The sequence below is a fragment of the Oryzias melastigma genome, linkage group LG24, assembly GCF_002922805.2.
Source record: "Oryzias melastigma strain HK-1 linkage group LG24, ASM292280v2, whole genome shotgun sequence".
Classification (NCBI taxonomy): Eukaryota; Metazoa; Chordata; class Actinopteri; order Beloniformes; family Adrianichthyidae; genus Oryzias; species Oryzias melastigma.
In genome coordinates, this window is record NC_050535.1 from 952,835 (window position 1) to 976,453 (window position 23,619).

The following is a 23,619-nucleotide window of genomic DNA, read 5'->3' on the forward strand; positions in this document are numbered from 1 at the left end:
TTTAAAGTTTTAAAAATTGGCATTCTGCTAGCTTTTTTGAAGATTTTTTAGGCTATTTTGAAGTTTAGCTAATATTTCAGCTACATGCTAGCTGTTTTGGCTAATTTAGGCTTTTTTCAGATTTTTTAGGCTATTTTAGAGTTTAGCTATTTTTTGAGCTACATGCTAGCTGTTTTGGCTAACCAATATTATTTATTCATTTTTTCCTAGGCTAAATTGGCATTAAGCTAATATTTTAGCTGGCTATCAGCTTCAGCATTTTCAGCTATCAGCACTGTCATCTTCAGCGGCCAAATTCAGCTTCCAGCATTCACACTAGCATTATCGCAGGTAATGCTATATTTCTTGTTCACAATTATATTAAAAAGTTACGGTTTTAAAGTTTTATAAATGTAGTTTTAGAGTGTTCAATAAATGTTTATCCTGTTCGGCTGTGATCTAAGGTGTGTTTTGGATTTTGCCCCCCTGTGTGATTCATTTTAACACCCCTGCTTTAGGGGTTTAGCAGGAATACAGTATTGCCATGACTGTATGTTGTATGTTTCAACTTCATTTTTAAATACATTAATTTTTCTTTTTAATTGCTTTCATGGAAAAGTGATGCTTGGTGAAAGTAGCTAAAAGAAATAAGTTGAGTGGTCTGCAGTATGAGCTGCTTGTATAATAGAGGCGTCATAAGACACCATCAGTTGTCTGTAAAGTTTGATGTTTGTGGCACCTGCTCGTCTGTCCAGCTCGTCCTGACTGTTAGACAGGTGCTGCTCTGCTTTTTGGCATTTTAATAAGACACCACTGTCAGTCTGCAGTGAAGCAAGATCTCAGTGGAAAACAGAAATACAAGATGGAAGTACTGGGAGGGTCTGCTAGTATGAGATCTTCTGAGAACGCAGTAGTCCATCATGAACTGCAGGACCCTGAACTCAGCAAGCTTGAGAAGTGTTCCCAATCACCAAATAAATAAATATTTTGTTTTGCATCCATTATTTCTTTTTATTAGTTAAAAAACATAAAAAAAACTCTACTTGCATGTACGATTGGGCTTTTATCCCGGACAAGCCCCCATTGTGTATGGTTTTACATGGTTTATACACATTTGTTAACATAATAAAACTGAAAACAGAATATTTTTTCTGACCTGTTGAAAATATATTCATAAAGAAAATGGTTAATGTTTTATCAGCAGAATAAAAATGAGCATTAATATTACCAAAAAACTGTGCCATTAATATTATTCCCAATGTCAAGACAACCCTGCTATAAATTCCTAAGCCATCACGTCGCACGAAGAATAATAATCGAAGAAGTATATCGCCAGGAGAGCCAATCTTTAAACCCACTCCAAAACCCTTCTCCAGCATTTAAAGGTCTGCTGCACTCAGCAGGACCCTGCATGAATTACAGCCATGTGCTAAAAATATTCATTCTTTTGCATAGAGCCGTATCTGCATTCTTTTGTCAATCAAGCCTTCGTGGTGTGAATCGTATCAGACAAAGGCAGCACTGAACATTTGTCCTATTGCCTCCAAATGTGATTATCATTTTCCACCACGAGCGAGCTCTGCACAAAAGGGAGACTTCCCGTCCGCACACTGAAAGGTGGCTGTCCCTTCGTTCCACCGTGAAAAGCAGGAGCCATGACCTGATTCACGGACTGTCTGCACATTCTCTTTCATTCACCTTCAGCATCACTTTAACTCAGAAAGTGTTTTAGCCTTCGGTCACACAGCAGGACAGGTACAGAAAAAAATGGTCAGAGTGGTTTAGGGGTTTTTTGGAGGAAAGCAGAGTTTTTAGAGAACTTCCTCTCTAGAAATCCCTAAGGCTTGAAACGGGTGTACATATAGCGTCTGTAAAATGGTCAAACCTGTACAGGGCACACAGGTGACCCCCACAAGATCGTAGACCACTGCAAACCTATAGACAGTAAACGTTTGCATTGTTTTTCTATAAACCTTCTTCAAGCGAACGGTCTGAACAAACACTTATTCAACACCCAGGGGTAAAGTTCATGAGATGCAGGCCAGTCAGTGCTGTTCACATGATGCTGGTAGACTTACAGTTAGAAAGTCGGTAATCAGACAATTATAGCTTGTGTGGACATCCTACATGTATCCCACAGGCACTTATGAATCATGTGCACATAGCAAACTTGGGGAGGGATGTGGTGTAAGGACACTATAACATCATTATTACTACTAATAATAATAATGTATGGGATAAGTCCATGCATCTTCCATTATCCTTACAAATACTATACACTACGATATGGGGTGTCGGACTCAATCGCACGAGGGGCCGAAATCCAAAACACAACTTGGGTTGTGGGCCGAACAGGATAAACATTTATTGAACAACATTTTTAAAACTGTAACTTTTTAACATAATTATGAACTAGATATATAGCATTACCTGTGATAATGCTAGTGTAAATGCTGTAAGCTGAATTTGGCCGCTGAAGATGCTGAAATTGATAGCTAAAAACACTGAACCTGATAGCTGAAAACATTGAAGCATAAAACCAGCGAAAATATTAGCTAAATGCCAATTTAGCCTAAAAAACAAAAAAAACATAGGTTAACCAAAACAGCTAGCATGTAACTGAAAAAAGTAATTAAACTTCAAAATAGCTTAAAAACAATATACACTACAATATATGATATACACCACGCTATACGACATACACTACGATGTACAATATAGACTGCGATATAGAATATACACTATAATATATATTTCAATATACAATATAAACTACTATATACACTACCATGTACAATATACACTACGATAAACGAATACAATGCACTTACGACACGTTCCATTTTCATTAGGTTCCTTGAGGTGGTCGTAGGACCTTCTTGAGAACTCCAAGACACGCTTGCATTCTCTTCAAGATACACCTATCCACCATGCGACCCTCCACCAACAACATCCGAACAAATCAATCCCTGTACTGGTCTATGTGGCTAAGGCTTTAGAAACGTCTTCAATTGCCAAGATTACACAACTGATAAATCATCATAGCTTTCATGTGTTGTCAATAACACCCATTAAAGGAGAAGACGGCAAATCAAGAGGACTCTCCATCTCCTGGTTTGACCCAGACACACTGACTGAAGCCTCATCAATAATATCATTGCTTAGCATTGATGAGTTCCTTTAGAGGAATGAAGTGGTCATTGTCGTTTGTACCACAACATGACCTTGATGGGAAATACATGCAGCTGCACAAACTAAGTATTGGAACCTTAAACTTACTAACATAATCGTTTCGTCTTTCTCGGAAAACAGAGGGAGGTCATTTCATATAAAACAACTGGTATTTCTGCAAAATGACTAAGTTCAACCTTTACACAAGGCAAGGCGACACAAAGAAGTCTTTTATGCCCCATTGTTTCAGAGGCGCTGCTTAAATGTTGCACTTATCGGGTTGAAGCAGAGACTTCTCCATCCACTGTTATCCGTCCAGATCTGTTGCCCTTACTTCTCTTCACTCCTCTAGCTGTTTTCACATTTCAAACATCCTGTCTCATAAAACCACCCAGAAAGAGCAAAAAAAGAAAGGAGTTGAGTGTTTTTGAGGTCCTTGTGCTTATACACTTCCAGCTATCAAGATTGAATGGTTATCTCAGTAGAACAAGTACTGCCTCTCGCACGCTCTCTTGAGGTTTGATGGGACGGACGAATAATCTGTCCGCTTAGTTTGAGTTGTTTGAGCAAATAATAAAACATCTTTTATCCTTTTCTTTACTTTCTACCAGAATGTCCAGCACAGGAAATATGCCCGCTGGAAGGCCACCTACATCCACAACTGTCTGAAGAATGGGGAGACACCTCAGCCCGGGCCCATTGGCATGGACGAAGACGAGGAAGCAGGTGGGAATGCCTGATATGACGTCCGAACTCATTCCCATTCCTCCTGCTCCCCAGTTTGAGGCCAACTTTAAATATTTGGCAGCACGTAATCTGTGTTTGTGTGTGTTTGTATTGTTTTTGCTATCAGGTTGGGAAGTCTTGCAGGAAACTCCCAGGAGTCAAAGGTGTAAGATGTGGGTATGATGGGTAGAGTGGTCATGAAATGAAGCTGGATCAGCAGGTTTTAAGTGAGAATGAGCTCTACAATTGTTAGACTTCCCATTAGAACTTTTGTTGTGGCACAAACCCAGGTTTACGTTATTTGCTTTATTTCTGTCAGGTTTTTACCTTTTTTTGTATTGAAGTTCTTGAGCTTGCACCATAAATTGTAGCCTTTAACAAAAAACGGCTATGACACCAGACTGTGTACAGATTGACCTAGTTGGACCATAAAACAGTCAGAGCACCATTTAAAGTTGTCTAAGGCATGGGAGTGCATGAAAACAGAACAATACATTTAAATGTATGCTTCCACGCAGCCATACGCATTTTAATTAAACCCAAGAGTAAACATAGTAGTAGTAGTTGATGGTAATATGGGTTGTTGCCTTTGGATTTTGTTGTGGTCAAGATTTATGTTTATGGTTTTACTCGAAAAATACTCTAAATTTTTAAATCTTAATTTGGACTGGTCCACTTTCACCTACACGATCTAATAGGGCTGGGCTGATAAAATTAATGAATCGATCCAAATCTAATTAAGTTCATATATTAATAATCGATTTATAAACGCAGAGATCGAACTAGCGCATAATTCTAAAGTCAGTTAGCTTGATGCTAACGTATAATGGGATTTCCCATAGGAAGGCTAATGCTAACACTAAGTTGACCTAAACATATATTCTGACTAAATGAACATCTTTATAAACTCATAGACATTAACTTTCTAAGTTCTTTTAAGGAAATATTTTTTAAAGTAACCATTTTTGGTCAAAAACCGTTTTTTGCTCATTCTTTCTTCTTCCTCTGTAATAAGGTGTAATGCTATAGCGCGATCGCCACCTAGTGGTCAAACTGAAATGCCCTCCAGGAGAGGCAGAACAATCGTTGGAGCTTCTCTGAATCCATGTAACACTGTATGATATTAATAATGATAACAATCTCATTATTATCTCACTGATACATTTGAGTCTGTGAACTGGATCAGATTAATATGAAAATCTTCAAAACATGTATAGATTATTAATGTATTTCTAAACAAAAATGTCTAAATGTATAAACTCAAAATTGAATTGAAATGATCAAAAGAATAATAATTAAAAAAACGAAATTGAATCAATTCTGGAAATTATTGGTGATATCCAACCATACTATTTAAGGTGGACTGAGATGCCACGCGTTGATGTTTCAGGAAAATATTGCCCACAATGACCACCAACGAGGAAGCATTAGTTCTTTCTTTAAAATACATAAAATACATGCTTCCTTCACTCTCTCCCTGTGGTTCAGCTCTGCTCTTTGCCATAATGGATAGTCCATCCGGTTCTGTCCAGAATAAACAGATATGGCCGTCCCTGAAGTTCAGGGGATTTTTTTACATGCCTTAAGACTGGAATGAGTCATATTTTATGTTTTTATGTCGTAATATTATGGAGTTTGTTCTGTATATTGTAAAGAAAGGATATCTCAACTTCAATTAAGTAATTTCTTAAAAGAAATGGCATCTATTTAAATTGCTGACTCTGCAGTATTGATACTCTGGATCTACTTCAGTTCAATTTCAGGTCAGGTTTTCCGGTGGGAAAAGTTGGAAAGTTTCTGGATAAATGAAGGGTGAACAAACTGCTGAAGTGTAAACTATTCTTTAGTGAATCATGATTATTCTGATAACTTTAGAACTGTGATAACACAAGCCTGAAGTGAAGTATTTGACTGTGACTCGTGGGCCCTACAATGTTTAGAGTCTCTTTTTACGATTGCACTTTGTCTGCAAGAATTGCATCAAACTCCCCCGGGGAACAGGCATTTATTTTGACACGAGAACGTTTTAGGCTTAAACGCTTTTCCTTTCCCCTTTGGGGGAGACTCTGAATGTACATTTTGTGTCAGTAAAATGATGTTGACGAATTCCTCGCCGAAACAAAAGCCATCTGCGGGCCCGCGCCCACCCACTCCACACATGTGGGTGTGTTTGACCCATGACATCAGCCGGAGGAACCCTTAAAGACGCGCAGAAAGAACTCTTTCCCCCTCTACTCCCTCTCCTATTTTATCTCTCGCACACTCTCACACCTTGTTGTTGCCAACACACACTCCCCTTTTCCCAGAGTTCACCGGGGTCTTTGTCAGTGATGACATCATGATAGCTTTGTCCCGTTAGTGGATAGCAAACAGCTGATATCATCAGCCCTGCACATGTGTGTTCCTGCTTTACTGATGTCTGCTGTCAGATTGTTAGTCTGCCTAATAAAATTGTAATTGTGATCATCATCCTGATAAAAAGTTGTGTATTTAGTCAGACAGTTGGTACCATGAAAAAAGAGAATTTAAGCCCTTTTTCCAGATGAACAGTTCAGTACTTCCTCCAATAATTCTCTTGTGCAAACAAATACTCAAGCTAATAATAGCATAGCTGTACAATGTGCTTACCTCTGGATCTCCAAAAACTATTTAGTAAGGCTATCAATGATTGGTCTACCATGCCGGCTAATTGACTATAAAAAATCGTCTACAATAATTTGGTGTTGTTGGCACATCTTTTTTTGGCATTTTAAATGATCATGATAACCGGCAGCCATTTGAATCGCGATGCAGAACAGGAAATGTTGTAGGTGGAATGGCCTTTTCTGGACCACAGAAGAAGAAGAACGATACAGACTTGCACGACCACCTGAAGCAGAAGAATCCTGCGGTCTTGGCGTCTTACTCACTGTGCTCGACATCTTGCTCAGAGTAATTTTACTCATGAACGGCTCCCAAAAGTTCAAGTATGAATATTCATTTTTTCGTAGTTGGAAAATAAATTAGACTGAAGTTTCATTAACTGACATTTTAATTTGATTTACTTCAATTAATCAAAAACAAGGAGAATGCATGTGCAATACAATCAACAGAGGTTTACATCCCTACAAAGATACATCAGACATAGGACAGCTAGAGATCAAATTACAGATCGCTTGAAAGGGAGTAGGACGAACTTGTATAATCCCACCCAGCTCGATTGAACCATTTATTTTACACGAATGATCATTTTCTGGTTCAAAACTTCTAATCACAGATTTATGCCGTACAAACACAGCTAGAGAGAACACAAGTTCTGAAAAAACAAATTTTGTTGGGCACCGGAGCTTTAGCTCTAGTGTTTACACTCTTGATAAATTCTTTAACAGTTAACGTAATTCCAGCGGATGCTGACATGGAGAAAAGCTGCTTTTCACAACAGCTTTGCACTGAAATAGAATGTTCTAGAACGTTATGTGTTGCAAAACTTTGAGGATGGAAAACCTGTGGAGAACATTTTCAGGATATGTTGTTAAATGATCCAGAACAATGTTTTCTAAGGTGAAATTGAAATTCATGAACTATACAAAATTTCAATTTCTGTGAATGCACCATACGCTGAGCATTAGCATTACCATACATGACACAAACCTCCACAGACTATCAGCGCTATCACCTTTGTTAAAAAAAAGGACCATCACCTTACATAAGCAATAATGGTTGACTAATCAAAAAAAAAAATAAGAAAATTGTTGACTAATCGAGAGACAAAAATAATCGTTGACTAATCGAAAAATGATCGTTGACTAATCAGCTACTACAATAATCGTTAGTGGCTTCCCTACTATTTTGGTTTAATGAATATAGTCAAGTCATATGACTTTTGTTGCTACATATTTATAAAAAAATCTTTAAAAAGTATCTCAAAATTCAGTAAAAACAACAGTTTCTAAGAAGATTAGCCGCCTAAAAGATGAAGACAGGACTTGTTAAATCGACTGAAGTCAGTTGGACTCAGCGACCAACATATACTGCTGAAATCAGTGTTTATTGAGTTGATACTTCACAAATGTGAGACATGTATCTGCACTTGACATTTAGAGGCAGCTCCACAGCCAAGAATGTAAAAGCCTGTAAGAACCTGAACCACGGCAGCATCATAATGTTATGATTGCAGTTTACTTCTCTTTTTGCTCGTAATGCACCGGTGAAAGCTCACGTGTTCTCACTGCATGTTTTGGTCAATAACACCGTCTGGTGACAGAAAGCGATCACTGTTGCAGCTCCAAAGAAAATACATGAAAAATGTGCTCATGTTGTGAAAGGAGAAAAACTTTCCTCAAGTTTTCATGAGCTCCTCTCATTCTGTAATCACTCAAAAATGGTGATCCAATAAACAAACAAAATCCGCTGATTGATGAAGCGTTGGCTGCAGAGCCGAGTGTGGAGTGGGTGCCCAGGCTTTGGGGATAATTGCTGAAATCCTCTGATTTCTCCTACCATGATTGGCAGATGTAGAAGGTGTTTGGTAAAATCATAGCGTTTCGTTTTTGGACCATCGTCTGTATTACAACTTCCAGCATCACAAAAGGAAATTACCATCATTTCTGTCCGAGTTTTGTTCAGAACAACAGTGATTTTGTCTTTCATTAGTGCCTTTGGTTCAATGTGATGTATAGGCTGTTTGAGTAGTCTGTATTTACGATGTGATGTGTTGTCAAGGATTTCTTTATAGTGACAAAAAGATGAAGCCTCAGTCACAGCTGCCCTTATGGGTGGATATAGGGGGTCTGAATCGAGTCAAACCTGAACGATGGTGGTTCGTACGAAATCTGAAGGTTGTAGATCGTTTGGTGAACCAGAAGAGCTGCACTCGACAGGTTGTAGTGAACACTGGGTGAAGTCGGTGAAGTGCTGACTGTCGTACGGATTTTCAATGTTTTTGATCCCCCCAAACCCTACGGTCTGTGGTAGGAGCCCGTTAGTGCGCACTTGACTGTTAGAAATGAGGAAATTAGACAATCGGAGTGTAGGACATCCAACGGGCATTATCACGTGCACACCCCGTGCATGTGGTAACCGTGCGCGCTTAGTAAGGAGCCAGTACTCACATCCTAGTAACAAGTAGAGAGGACGTCATACGACAACAACACCTGTATGTTATAAGTGTGTGAACTTGAAACACACGACAATAGTATGTTCAACATATGCGGCGTCCCTTGAAGTGACCGTATAAGCTTCAAAAGAGCTGCAAGACCAACACATTCTCATTCCCAACTCGTCGCATATTAACGTTTTTTAGTCACTTTTTGACGTTTTGGGTGTCCCCAGCCCCAGGCAGTCGCCCCCACCCTCCACAACAACGGCACCATCCTCTGGAACAGAAACAACCTAACTGCCTGGAATATGCACCAAAAAGTATTTATTTTAATTCTCAAAACTTCTCAAAACCGCTTATGATTGTTTAAAACATTAGAGCCCCATGTTGGTGTTGAACCGAGGCCCTTCGTAATAACAGGAAGACTTTCTATCCACTTTGCCATCATACTAATGTGCCAGTAAAAAAAAACAAAAACTGGATCACCTGTTATATTTGTCTTTCTCAACCAAAAACAAGACTATTTTTGAACCTTTTATTTTTTCTTCCTGTCTTTCTGGGTGTGCAGCGCCGTTAGCATTTACCTACACTCTGTACAATCCAAATACCCTCAGAAAGCGCATGGATCAACCGCCGTAGGGGTGCTTTCGACCAGTGATGAGGAGATTTGAAATCTGACTGATGAAGTTCCTTTTTATGTAACTTAAGCAACTTTAGCTGTAATTTGTCACCTAAAACACAGACCTGGATGCTTTGATCTTTGGAGACTTCAAAGATGAATGTTTCCAGACGTGGTTAAATGCAGCAGTAATGAAGCATTATCAGGTATGGTATAACATGTTGTCCTGTTGAACATCCTCTGAAGGGCATTTCATAGGAACTACACCATTTTACTGCAGGTTTTTGAATGGCTCACCACTTGTTGATGAAGATTGAAGTTGCTCTATTCCATCGTGCATCAGATCTCACTAAAGTTTAATTCTTTTAAGCCATAGAAATATTAAATTTAGACACCTATAGCAGATTGTTGGCAACTGTAGAAGCTTAAATTCCTTTCATCTGCGGGATTTCAGCTGAAATGTTCCCTTTATCCGCGCACATCAAAAGACGAGGCATTCGGAATGAATTCCAGCGAATGATTAGGATTCATGAGAACATGATTAGGCCTCGCTGGCACAAAGTGTCTAAATCCCATTCAGAGATATTCAATTAGAAACAGGTTTTAGATGAGAAACAGAGGATGAATCAAAAGACGTATTAAACGTTCCTCATCTCCATTTGGTACAGCAATCGTTGTGGCTTGAAATAACATTTGAAGCATTTTGAATACATTTCCTCTCCGTTGGCCTCATCAGCTAATGGGAATAAAAAACAGATCAAGTCCAAAAGATTGTGAAAGGCTTCAAACAGACTCAAATCAAAGAGAAGTTAAACTGAACAAATTGTCTTTTTTTTAACTCTTCTTGATGCTCCTTCGGTGCAAAAGTATATCTTGAAGACTTCATTCTAAATGTGGCTGTTGAAGATCAGAACCGCCACTTTTTTTGTCTTTTCTGTTTTTCTTAAATCTGTGGCTGACTTTTTGGTGGATGAAATGGGTCCCCAACCCTTTTCAGGTGAGGTGACCTGGGGGCAGGTGATTGGAGGCTCCTCCGGGGTCATTTACCAGTTATTTACTAGTGTTTCCTGTATTTGTTGCAATTTCCTTCCAGATGATTCCAGAGAACTGAACGACCAAAAATCTCTTTACATTTACAGCTTTCTGTACTCAGAAGTTAAGGTGGAAAATACCAAATAACTTCACCCAAAGAACGACAATAGAGAACACAATGAGTTTTCTGTGTTATTTGAACACTTGTGGTCTGTACTTAGTGTTTTTTTCCCTTCATACGCCAGTTTCAGATCAATCCCACTCAAAGAAAAACACCAAAGCGGAGCAGGCGGCTGCTGGCATATAGAAGTCGTGTTTGCCTAAGAGTAAATAGACCCACACAGCAAACCCAAGTGCGCTCCTGCTTCCAGCTCTGTCCCTGCGACGTGTGAAAAGCGGAAAAGCGGCGGCCTGCGGTGAATGTGAGAGCAGAACTTTGCTTCTCTCAGCACTACAGCGAACACAAAGAAAACATTTCACTACAGCCCAGAAATGTTTGGACGGATTAAGCTGGTCAGGCTGGATCTGCAGGCGGAGGCCGTGTTTGGCGTCTGTCAGCGGCGGGCATCAGACGCACATCTGACACGGGCGCTCGGATATTGATTCTTTCATGAAGTAGTTTGGCGTTGTTTATCCAGCGAGCGCTCTGACGCGTTTCCAGCGCTTTTGTTCACATACGGGGCTGACTGGTGAAATATTGGGAGGAAAATGATAGATATGATTAGCAAACCGCACCAAGAAGAGGATCGTTCTTAGAAATCAAACACTGGAATAGGATGGTATTTTCAAAGCCAAGAACAGTTCTAGTTCCTGCTTGAAAGTCCTTTTGAATTATCTCAGGGGATATGTTTCGATACACATCTCGATACATCGTCCATGAATCCATACATAAACTAACTTTTTACAATCCGATTCTTTTACTAAAAACACTCAAATCTAGACATTTTTATTGTGTGATTGTTTAGTAAGCATTCACACTATAGTGATTCTCCGGATTCTTTCTCTACGGCTTTGGCACCTAAAAACTCGATCAAACTTTCAGAGATTTCATCAATCTTGATATAAAACATTCAGCTCGTTCAGGACATTACTGCTTGTATTTTTTTGTATTTTATAAACTTTATAGTTTTTGAAGTACTGAGCAAAATGTGCCCCATAGGAAAAGAATAAGAAAGTAATTAAATTTCAAAAATTTAAATAGATTAGCAACAAACCTTTAAATATATTTATGGAACATGTTTAAATCTTTTAAAGTAATTTTCAAAAATTTGGAGTTTACCTAATATTTTACCAACAAGCTAACGTTTTTGGTTAATTTGTTATCTAATGAGTTTTTTGGCTAATTTGAAGTCTAGCTTCTATTTTAGCAACATGCTAACTTTTTTGACTAATTTAGTTCACTGAGGAATTTTTGGGGGTTTAGCTAGTATTTAAGCAACGTGCTAGCTTTTTTGGCTAATTTGGCATCTACTGGAGTTTTTTAATGCTAATTTGGAGTTTAGCTAATATTTTAGCAAATGCTAATATTTTTGGCTAATTTGTTATCTACTGAGGTTTTAAAAGGCTAATTTAGAGTTTATCTTTTGTTTTAGCGGCAGACTAACGTTTTAGGCCAATTTAGATTGCTGAGGTTCTTTGGGCTAATTTTGAGTTGGTAGTATTTAAACAATGTGCTAGCTTTTTGGCTGATTTGGCATCTACTGGTGGTTTTCTATGCTACTTTGGAGTTTAGCTAGTATTTTACCAAAATGCCTAGTTTTTGCTACTTTGTTATCTATTGAGGCCTTTAAAGGCTAATTTAGAGTTTAGCATCTATTTTAGCAACAAGCTAATGTTTTTGACTAATTTAGTTTACTGAGGTTTCTTGGGATATTTAGGAGATTAGCTAGTATTAAAGCAATGAGCTAGCTTTTTTGTCTGATTGCTGAAACCAATCAAAGTATGTTATCCTACTTCTTTATTACATTTTATTCTTTTTATTATTATTATTATGAGTTTTTCAGAGTTTCGCTTCTATTTTAGCTACGTGCTAAAGTTTTTGGCTAAGTTGTTATCCACTGGGGTTTTTAACATGGTTCAGTCCGCTACACCATGGCTTTGAATCTTGTAGCAAAAAGATTCAGATTCTTCACGACTTGCTAATCAAGAGTAAAAGCTGAAGCCGACCAGAAAAGTCACAAACACAACAGCACTATTGTTATGAAATGACCAGGAAGATAAAACTCTTTAAGAAGGATGTGTTAGTCCTCTGATTGTCACATAATGATAAGTCGCTTTGGAGACCACATTTACACACAAATCCCTGTCCGCCCTTTTCATGATTCACACGTCTTTAGATCCTCCCCGAAGGCTCACTATGCTCTCACTTCTTGACCTGCTGAAGAGACCGTCTTTGTTTATGTCGTCCTTAAACCACATCGAGGTTTTGGTTAACCCAAGTCACGTACTTTAAGGTGGACCGCAGTCTGCTCATTTAGTCCACCCAGAATTCAGGTCCATCTGAGGAATGAAATCGTGCAAACGGCCTGCTGTCTTCCTGGTCAGTCACGGCTGTAAGCTTGTAGTCTCAGTCGTCCTGTTGTGGGAACTATCAGGCCTGCAGAACAGGTTACACTCGCTCTGGGACTCTGAGAGGGAAAAATTTCATATGACCCTCAACCTACGATTTATTTTTAATGTTCTCGTTTTGTTATTTTAACCACTGCTCAGCAGTAAAAGCATGGAAAAAGGAGATTCTTGGTTGCTCAAAGATATTAGGATAACTGAGGAAAAATCTGTTGTTTCTCACTATCAAACACTGCAACCATGTGATCATTCTGCTGTTTCCATAATGAATTTTATCATTTAACCCTTTAACACCAGAGATGTCACCACTGACACCTAAATAACACTCATTCTTTGATATATCTTGGATCGCATAACCCTCCCGCTACCCTAGGCACGGTGACGTTGGGAGTGGGCTCATCTGGACCCCACAAGATTTTCAATGATTTTCTGTCTTCACCGGTGTCCAATGCTAGACATGAAGTCCTGTCCACCTTTGTCACGTCTGTGTAAGGGTTGGGTCATCACAAGGGTTTAAGGCAGGGGTTTTCAAGTCCAGGCCTCGAGGGCCGGTGTCCTACATGTTTTCCAACCAACCTTCCATTGAAGTTCCTTATTGGCTGCTAATTTCCAGGATCAGGTATGTTTAGCCAATAAGGAACTTCAATGGAAGGTTGGTTGGAAAACATGTAGGACACCGGCCCTCGAGGCCTGGACTTGAATACCCCTGGTTTAAGGGATCAACGTTTATCAGCTGACACTCAGAAAATCAGCGTATCAAATTGGCTTTGCAGCGTAGCCATGAGCTCACATGACACCCGATCCGGCTCCTGTGCGGACGCCGGAGTCTTTACGTTACTTAAAATGTGCGAGATGCACTCACACTGCATCCAGTCCGGCCTCTCTGGCACTGCGTATTTGTTTCGTTAGCTTCAGATTTTTGCCAGAAGTCAGAGTCGAGCCGGAGTTTACCTAAACCGGAAATCATGCCAGCGAGTGTAAAGTTCATCTGCTCCATTTTCTAAATTAAACCTATTTTCCACTGTACTCGCCGTTTTCCCTGTGTTTTCAACATGACGCCATTGTGACAACCAACCTTGGTCTCCAATACTTGTTACACAATACGTGTAGACAGTCCGCTCCGTGCTTACCCATTGTATGGAGACGAGTCACGCAGAAAAAGAAGTGTGAATATATTCCAGAATCACGGTGGAATGAGGGTTTGTTTACTAGTACTTCCTATAGAAATGGCGGGTTATCACGATTACCTAAGTGATTTGGGAGTCTAACGAGTTCGGCTGCAGCAGGACCATAGATCTCCGGACCGGATGCAGTGTGAGCCCAGTGGATACGGTGCAAAGCCTTTTTTCTCCACGTCAGAATCAGCTGATTTTAGATTGTGTAAACACTTCAATGCTGTAAGAGTGTCATATCAGAAAAAAGCTGCTTCTCTCCACTTCATAATCCGTCGGCGTTAATTGCATAAACGGTTGAAGAGTTACAGTTGTTGAAATAATATCAACACTTTTGGTGTAAAAAGATACATGTAACATGATTATTAGTGTTCTAGTAAATGTTTTTTTGAACATTGTTATTGCGTTAAAGTGGAAGACCTTCCATAAAAGTTCATTTTCTTTGTTCAGTTTTGACTCTTCTGAGATATTTACTTCCATGACCAAACTGTGACCAACAACAACCACATGGTTCTTCAAAGAGTTAGAAGCTACTCTGTGCTTCAGTGATTTGTTTCCAGGTGAAACTTATTACCCACCTCAGTACCGGTCTAAGGGGCTTCAGACCCGCTTGTTGAGTTGAATCCAGGTGGAGCCCATTTGGTCTGGCAGCACCTTTCAGGACAGGAACGTTTAAGGAAGATCTTCCAGCAAACAGCAAGAGTATTCATTTCACATCCTTCATATTTCTACAGTTTGACTTTGGTGGTTTTTCTCTTTTCGTCACCCCCCAGCCCCCTTTACCCTCCAACCAACCAATAAAAGTCAGAGCCGAGCTGCTGGGAGACAAAGGTCTTTCTGTGAGCCCGGCTCCATTAGTGTTCTGGAAGAGTTTTTGTGCAGCAGCCAGTGAGGGAGTGAATCTGTGTCAAAAACAGCACGGTACCCTCCAGAGGTTAATTAACCCACTTCATCTGGTCCACATCACCACTCCGTCAGCAAGCAGCCAGCCTGTCCGGCCCGAAAGTTGGAGGCAGAATGTAAAGCTTTTGATTTGATCATTTGTAGACATATTTGAGGTTTTGTAGTCTATGATCTTGTAGAGTTGGCCTTTCATGAGGACGAGTCCAATCCCTCCAGTTTCATAGTGTCTTTATTTGTGTCTTTTCATAGAGTTCGGCGCTGAAGGTTTCTCCAGCCAGGGCTTCTCTCAGGGGGGCTCCATCCGGGGAACCCCCCCCTCGCAGCCCTTCGATGGGTCCGATCAAGGACCCCCTCCGGGGATCGGCTTCGATTCGAATCCGGGGTCGGTTCCGTCAGGTCCCCCAAGCACAAACTTCAACAACATCCAGATTCCACCAGGAGCCCACGCACCAGCTAACACCCCAGCAGAGCTGCCTCCCCCTGCAGGTACGACACACTGACCCACTGTCTATGTTCTCACTGACTGGAGGTGAAGGCACCTTCAGGCTTTTGACGGGGGTAGAGGTGTCAAATAAATGAATAAACCGAAACGTGTCTGAAACCTTATGGGATGATTTCCACTGGTTCGTCTCTACATTGATTTATTACAAAAAAAAGAAAGAATGTTTAAATGGCCTCCATCATGTATTTGTCTGATCTCCATCCTTTGCAACACAATCTGTGTGCTTTTCTATTCCGTGGACTGAACACTGGTGTCCATTTTTGCCTTAGATGACAAAAGTGGAATTTTGTAACTACAAAACATCACATGATCATGACACAAAACATGCATTTTACAAGGACTGTGAAGAAGGAGACGTTTTTGATGATGACCATGTAGACTAACTGACGGACTCCAACTGTGGGTATTTGGGTTGTCCAGGTCCGTAGAAAGTCATTGAGGGAAGCGGTCACAATTTAAGGGAAATCCAGGTGTGTCTTAAGCCTCGTTTCCACTGAGCGGTCCGGTACGATACGGTCTGGTATTTTGAGCGTTTTCATTGTAAAATAGACCCATTAAACCTGGGGCCTCAAACTGGCGGCCCGCGGGCCATTTGCGGCCTTCACCTTAATATGAAAGTTCAATGTCTACTAAGCAATATCTTCTGCATGTCCACACTTCTTTGATGATAGCTTTGTATTTTCTTTGTGATGTTTCAGCTTTATGCTTAAAACTTTACATTTGCTATCATTGTTGGATCTGTTCATCAGAAAAGTCCTTAGCAACAGTTGCTAGCGTTGTTAGCTCCCGTCAATTCACAGGACACGCTGAAGGTATTGCTTAGTACTACATAGACATGAACAAATGTTCAATAAACTTGTTCAGTAGACATAAACAATGGACCAAAGACATAGACATATTTTTGGCACAAATGGGACCCCGTACGGCCCAGACTCAGCCAGACTCTGCCCTCAGTGGCCCCAAGGTAAACTGAGTTAGAGACCCCTGCATTAAACGGTACTGAACCCCATCGGTTGTCGATCCATTGAAAAGTGGAATGGAGCACTCGGGGCGGAGTCGCTGTAAGTTCCTTCGGGATTAATAAAGTACTCTATCTATCTATCTATCTATCTATCTATCTATCTATCTATCTGTTGATTGGCAGACATTAGAAAGTGCTAATACAGAGCTAATTTAAGCTAACTTTTCTAACGTTAGACGGCCAGTATCTACAGAGCTACAGTAGAGATTCTCCTTCAAAAACTGAATTTAACTGAATTGTTGGAAAAGGGGATCTTTGCACATATTAGTATGTCTACTCCAAGAGGGTCAAACAATTGTGCTAAATTTAAGTTGGGTTTATGTTGTTTTACTACAGTACTCCAGGGCTTAGTATAAGCCAACTGACAGGGTTTTCTTCATTGTGACTTCCTTTTAGCTGATTAAAATGGGTTTTTTCTCATTTTTTGTTGTTGTTTTGTTGTAAAACACAAATCATTGTATCCCTAGCAGACAGCTGAATCACTGATGACCCGTGTGGTTCTATCCAGAAACACTCCCAGCTGATAGCCAGCGCTCACATTGTATTAAAGAAGTAAAATATCAAGTTACATCTTTTCTTATAAATACCTCTAAATGAAGACGATTGAGTGACATTGAAATGTTACAGATCCTGGAATAAAGTTGTTTCTAATGTTTGTCCTGTTAAGTGATCCAGTTCTTGAGTTTCACGGATTATTCCTGTTTCTTTATTGATGCTCATGATTGGAGGGGTGGAGTGTGAACCTGATCTCCATCCAGCTGTGGTTTGGTTCACATGAAACTTCCAGAAACCCCCCCAGCGCTGTCTGTTGTCACGTTGTTTTTGGATTATTAATCTTGTTGCAGTTGAAGGATTTGACATTTGAAGTAACTTCATGTGGTCTATTTTTGTGCCTCATAGTTTCTTGCTAATTTCCCCTGATAGCGTGGAGGACTTCACAGCCTCTCAACCTCCTGTCAGTTCAGACAAAAGCGCTCGTCCCTGGAGGACCTGCATGTGCACGCTCTCCAGAAAATCTGTTGAGTGTTTATGGGAAACCTCTTAAGGCTTTAGAGTTGAAGGCACGACTATTCCAAATTGGAATTTCCTCAAACACAGAGCATTAAAAATCATTCTAGATCTTTATGCATTTATTGATTATGTTAGCTCCAGAAATGCTCCTCCCCCATATTATTGATGGTATGTTCTTGTTGACCCACAGAAGCTGCTAAGCCCATGCCTGCTCCTCGATCCGTGCCCACCGTCGACCCCACACTGCTCAACGCCCAGCAGCAGCCGGGTAAGACGAGACGCTGATGCACTGAACCCACAGACACGCCGCTCCAACACGCCGAACACTGCTGCAGTCGGCGTCTAGACTGTCATTATCCGCCGGCGGTTAGCTGCAGGCGGAGCGGGGAAGCTGATACTCCAAACATTAAGTGTAATTTTCCTCAGATTCAACACCGACAGCAGATTATTAGGAAAATCTATTATTTATTTTAGATTCTACTTATTTTCTCAGCTTTTTTATGAATCACTTTTCTGTTTAACCAAAAGTTTCTGTTAGAGAACGATGTTTTAGAAGACTTTCCTCTCTGCTCCAAACATAAAATCAATTTTAAGAAAATAAGTCCTCCTTTTGTAATGCTGGTGTCAAAATGCATACTTTTTATTCTACACATTCTCACTCCCAAATCGACACATATGGAATTGGTGCTGGGCGAAATGGAAAAAAATGTTTATTAAGATGTAGATTATTTTATATCACATAAACTATGAATGTATACATTTTATATATATATACAGTGGTGGACAAAATTGTTCATACCCCTCAGTTAAAGAAGGACAAACCCACAATTTTCACTGAAATCACTCAAAACTTACAAAGGTAACAATAAATAAAGGACACACCTGAGTTAATCATGTCACTCTGGTCAAATAGTTTTCAATCTTTTATTGAGGTACCAGCATGTTGGTCCAGGCCTGTTTCATTACTTTGTTTTTTTAAATAATTATGTTAATCAACAATTCAAAAGTGATGGCTGATTTTGATTGTTTCATTTTCAATGCATTTTTATTTATTGTTACTTTTGGAAGTTTCAAGTGATTTCAGTGAGAATTGTGGGTTTGTCCTTCTTTAACTGAGGAGTACCAACACTTTTGTCCACCACTATATATATATATATATATATATATATATATATATATATATATCCATCTGGCTTTAAAAAAAAAACTTGTTTCAATTGAGGTAAATGTTTTTAAGAAATTAAAGTCAGAAAAAAATATTTTGTCAATTTTATTATAGAGAATAACTGAAAATATACTTTATTTTGGTCTTTATATATACAGTATATAGATAGATAGATATCCAACACACGGGACGCGGTACCAGTTCTGCACCAGTTAACCTGTTCCGTGGATTGGGAGCCCCTGATTAGCGTCTGTAGCCCGGTACCAAGTGGCCCTTGGACCGGTACCGGTTGGGGGCCCCTGATTTAATGAGAACAGCCAGCAGATCAATAAAAGAAGTTGGGAATATCCAAAACGTCAAAAAGTGGCGCAGAGGGGGGGGGCCCGAACTATACGTCCATGTATGATGAGGTGGGAGTGAGAATGCATAGACTATTTTATGTTCGTTTGTTCTATTAACCTCCTGAAAGCCGAGCTTTGGGTGGAAGCCAAATTCTGTCTCACATCAGTCCTGGACAGGAAGGAGTTTTCTGTTTTCTCAATTTTTCTTTCTTTCTACTGGTACTGTGTCCAGAACCAGTATTGATCCCCGTTCGGTACTGACTGTCCGGTACCGGGTTAAGGATAGGATACCGGTGCGGTCCACGTTCCAGTACCAGTTTACGGCCAAAGGTTGGGGAGCCTTGATTTAATTGGACGTCAAAAAAAGCCGAGTTGGGGAGACCCAAAACGTAAACTTTCGACGCGGAGGAGTCTCTAGTCATGAGACAATCAAAAAATAAAGTGGTCGCTATGGAGATAAAACAACAGAAAGCCGGCATTTTGGAAAAAGTGTGTTTTATTTTCCCATGAATTTGTCAGAGTAAGCTAGCAGGGACAGAAGGGGAGAGTGCAGGCGGCGTTATGTCCTGTATGTGCATACAGGATCTCAGAGGGTTAAAAATATCTGTAACAATTATTGTATTGTACTGATAATACACAGAACCTTAAACCACTGAGAGGGAATAGTTTAAAGTTTAATTGCAGAAATAGGGAAAAAGAGAAGCAGTTTCTGATGCTTTTGTCAGCTGGAGACCAACCTGCACTTTACCTCATTTAGAACTCCAACATTTCTGCCTTTTTAGGAGGAATTAAGCCTCATTTGAGCAGGTAAATGAAGAATAATGGCACTGGACGTTTTCCATTAAGACCAGCCCAATCCATCCAGGAAGTGTGTGTGTTTCATTCAGGAGCCAAGAGCTTCACCTCTGCAGGTTCTCTGTGAGAAACCAGACTTTCTTCTCTACTTTTGTTGAAAGAAACTTTTTTGTTCACAAAGGATTTTTTTAAGCAAATTTATCTTCAAACTCTTCCTAATTGATGAGTTTTTTTGGTTTTAAATCAAATGTTTTCCGACTCTTTAATGAAGACAAGAATCCGCTCCAACAACTAAAAGTGAGCGTATTCATTGTGTTTTATGGTTTGTTAAATTGGTTTCTTATCCGAGAGAATTGGTCATCTTTATTAAAGTGCTGTTAGAAAAGCATCAAAGCGTTTCTCTGCCACTACAATCGCTCATTTAAGGGGATTCGTTTGGGCGAAACCAGGACAATTAAATGTTGCAGAAAGTCATGAAGACGTGTGAGCACACTCTGGATTCACATTTAAATTCTTCTCAGGATGAAGCTCTTCTGCTTTACTGGTTTGAAATGGAAGATATTCATGAATCAAAGTGAAACCTTCAGTCTTTAGTAAAAACTGAACTTTGATGACTAGAGTGCATGGTCACGTGACACACAGGTTTGTCTTAAGCTGATCTGAAGCTGATCAGATTTAAGGACATTTTGATCATCAAAGTTGTTCTTTAGTGATCACCTGGCAGGCCACGCCCACTTTTTGATTTCTAATAGAATAGAATGTCTTTGGTATTTACCCTCAGACTGGAAATGTTTTTTGTCTTAATGTTGGGCTGTGAAAAAACCAGATTGTAAATTTCCGATCGTCTGAGTGACTCCGCCCACCTGTGGTTCCAAACAGGAAGTGGCTCCAAGAAGCCAAAATCCCATAGACTTCTATAGAGAAATAAACAGCTGTTCTTCAGTCATTCGATTGGTCAGAATAACCATTCTTGATCTGACACCTTTCGTCCTGCGGCGGCGCTGTCCGTCGTGGAGCTGAAGCCGACTCTGCTTCTGTGTTTGGTGTTGATCGAAGAGGCTGTCGCATCAGAATCAATCATCCTCCTGCAGTGCAGCAGCAAAGACGCCGTCGGTCGGATCCAGTCTGAGCTTCTCTGCCGCAGGATGGATGCGTGTTAGGGCTCCACCCACTGGAAGAGGCTGTTAGCTCTGCAGAGGACTCTGATGGGTGGAGGACTAACGAGCTGCAGATGCACAACGAGTTAAAGAGAAGAACTGATCCTCATCCTTTATTACAAACTCGCCTCCTGGGACTCTAAAGGAGGGAGGATAATGTGTGACTCAGAACCGCTGGGAGGAGAAGGAAAGCCTGTTTGGATGTTTGAGGAGGTCTTTGTGCGGCCCGCAGTTCAGACTGATATTATGTCAACAAGCCACGGCGTTATTCCTCAGCGTATCCAGAGGAAAGAGTTTTCCAGGGAAGTGACGGGAATAATCTCCTCGGATGATGTCGGATCATCCGTCTTCTCAGAACTGGAACAGACAGTTATGCTAACAAACGGCTGGAGAACCGCCTCTCTGTCTCTGGACAAGCGTGACCAAATGTTTGAAAGTGATAAGAACCGCTAAAGATGGCGAGATTCTGGATCAGGGAGCGAGGGGGAGGAGTTTATGTCTGAAGGAGTTAGAGGATAAAATCTCTTAAATTACGCTCTGCGTGATGATGGTTGATCAAAGGGAAACTCCTCACAGTTTCATGTGAAGCTGATGTGAAATGCTTCAGGTTCCTATAAGTGTCAGATTACCCACAATCCATCAGTGCTGTCAAACACAGGTGGATTTTCCATGACGCAGCAGATGATGGAGCTTCAAGTGTTTGATGGAAACTCAGAGAAACTGCAGTTAATCAAAGTTAACTTCTGCTGGTGGATCCAGAACCGAGACGGTCCGATGAAGGAAGAACAGCCTCTAAATCACCTCTGATGGGTTCCAGGGTTCTGTTCCTCAGGGAAGGGAGGGTTTCAGACAAACGGGTCAGCGCCGTGGAACCTCCTGATGGGTCGGAGAAACGTAGACTCACCTTTAACCAACGCCACATTCCTGATTGGATTAGATTGGAATGGACTGGATTGGATTAGATTAGTTTAGGTGAGGTTCGATTTGGTTGGAATAGATTAGGCTATCTTGTATGGGATTGAATTAGATTATGTTGAATTAGATTAAATTGGTTTGGTTTTGCTGGACTACATTAGGTTGGATTAGATGGGATTCGATTAGGTTAGATTGGGCTGGATTAGATAAAGTTGGATTATATTATATTAGATTAGATTGAGTTGTACTAGATTAAATTAAGATATTTTAAATTGGGCTAATTAGATTCATTAGATTGAGGTGGAATAGATTATCTTAAGTAAAATGGGATTAGATTAGATTTGATTAGATTAGATTAGATTAGGTTGGAATGGATCAGAATAGGTTGAATTAGATTGGATTGGGTTGGACTGGATTAGATTAGACTGATTAGATTAGAGTGTAGTAGATTTATTAGAATAGATTGTGTTGGGTTATAGATTATATTAGATTATGTTAATTAGATTAGGTTGAATTAGACTAGATTAGATTAGAATGGGTTGGATGGGATTAGATTAGGTTGAATTAGATTAGATTACCGTAAATTAGGTTAGGTTGAATTAGATTAGATTACATTAGATTAGATTAGGTTAAATTAGATTAGATTAGGTTAAATTAGATTAGACTACATTAGATTAGATTAGATTAGGTTGAATCAGATTAGATTAAATTAGATTAGATTAGATTAGGTTGAATTAGATTAGATTAGATTAGATTAGGTTGGATTAGATTAGATTAGGTTGAATTAGATTAGATTAGGTTGAATCAGATTAAATTAAATTAAATTAGATTAGGTTGAATTAGATTCGATTGAATTTAGATTAGATTAGAATAAGATTGTCTTCATATAAGGAGCCTGACTGAATCCCAGGTGTCCATCACGTCCAGATCCATTAAGAATCACAAGAATGAAAGTCTAAAAAAAAGATAAAAGCAGTAAACTAAAGCTGGTCGTCCTCTCAGAACCCCGAGAGACTTTAAACCTGGTTACCTGATTTCATGCCCCTCCCCCGACCACCGTCAGTGGAAACATTACGACACATCATGTTTACCACATAAAACTTTCCATCATCTCAGCAGCTGAAGGAGGTCGGTTCACACAGAACCCTGTTTTTAAACCTGGTTATGTAACCGGGTTCTAAACCAGAAACCGTCTCTGTAACCGAAGGAGGAGATCAACCGGAGCGGGAACCGGAAAACTGTCTGATCTGCAGGAAAAAGACTAACTGACACTTCCTGCACCCAACAGTTAATTCTGACTGTATTTTAGGAGGGAGTTTTAGGATTTGTGCATCAGAAAGTGTTTGTGTTCATCTTTGTGTTTGTGTTTGTGTTTGTGTTCATGTTTGTGTTTGTGTCTCTGTTCATGTTTGTGTTCATGTTTGTGTTCGTGTTCATGTTTGTGTTCATGTTTGTGTTCATGTTTGTG

The 23,619-nt window shown here is 39.9% G+C and overlaps 1 protein-coding gene across 1 annotated transcript in view; it reads left to right on the forward strand.

Annotated features, from left to right (window-relative positions):
• Positions 1-23,619, forward strand: part of vta1 (vesicle (multivesicular body) trafficking 1) — a 47,905-nt gene that overhangs the window by 23,269 nt on the left and 1,017 nt on the right. Inside the window, exons 5-7 of the mRNA XM_024291159.2 lie at positions 3,762-3,876; positions 15,494-15,730; positions 17,969-18,046. Coding sequence (XP_024146927.1) covers positions 3,762-3,876; positions 15,494-15,730; positions 17,969-18,046 — 430 coding nt within the window. The remainder of the gene's footprint in view (positions 1-3,761; positions 3,877-15,493; positions 15,731-17,968; positions 18,047-23,619) is intronic.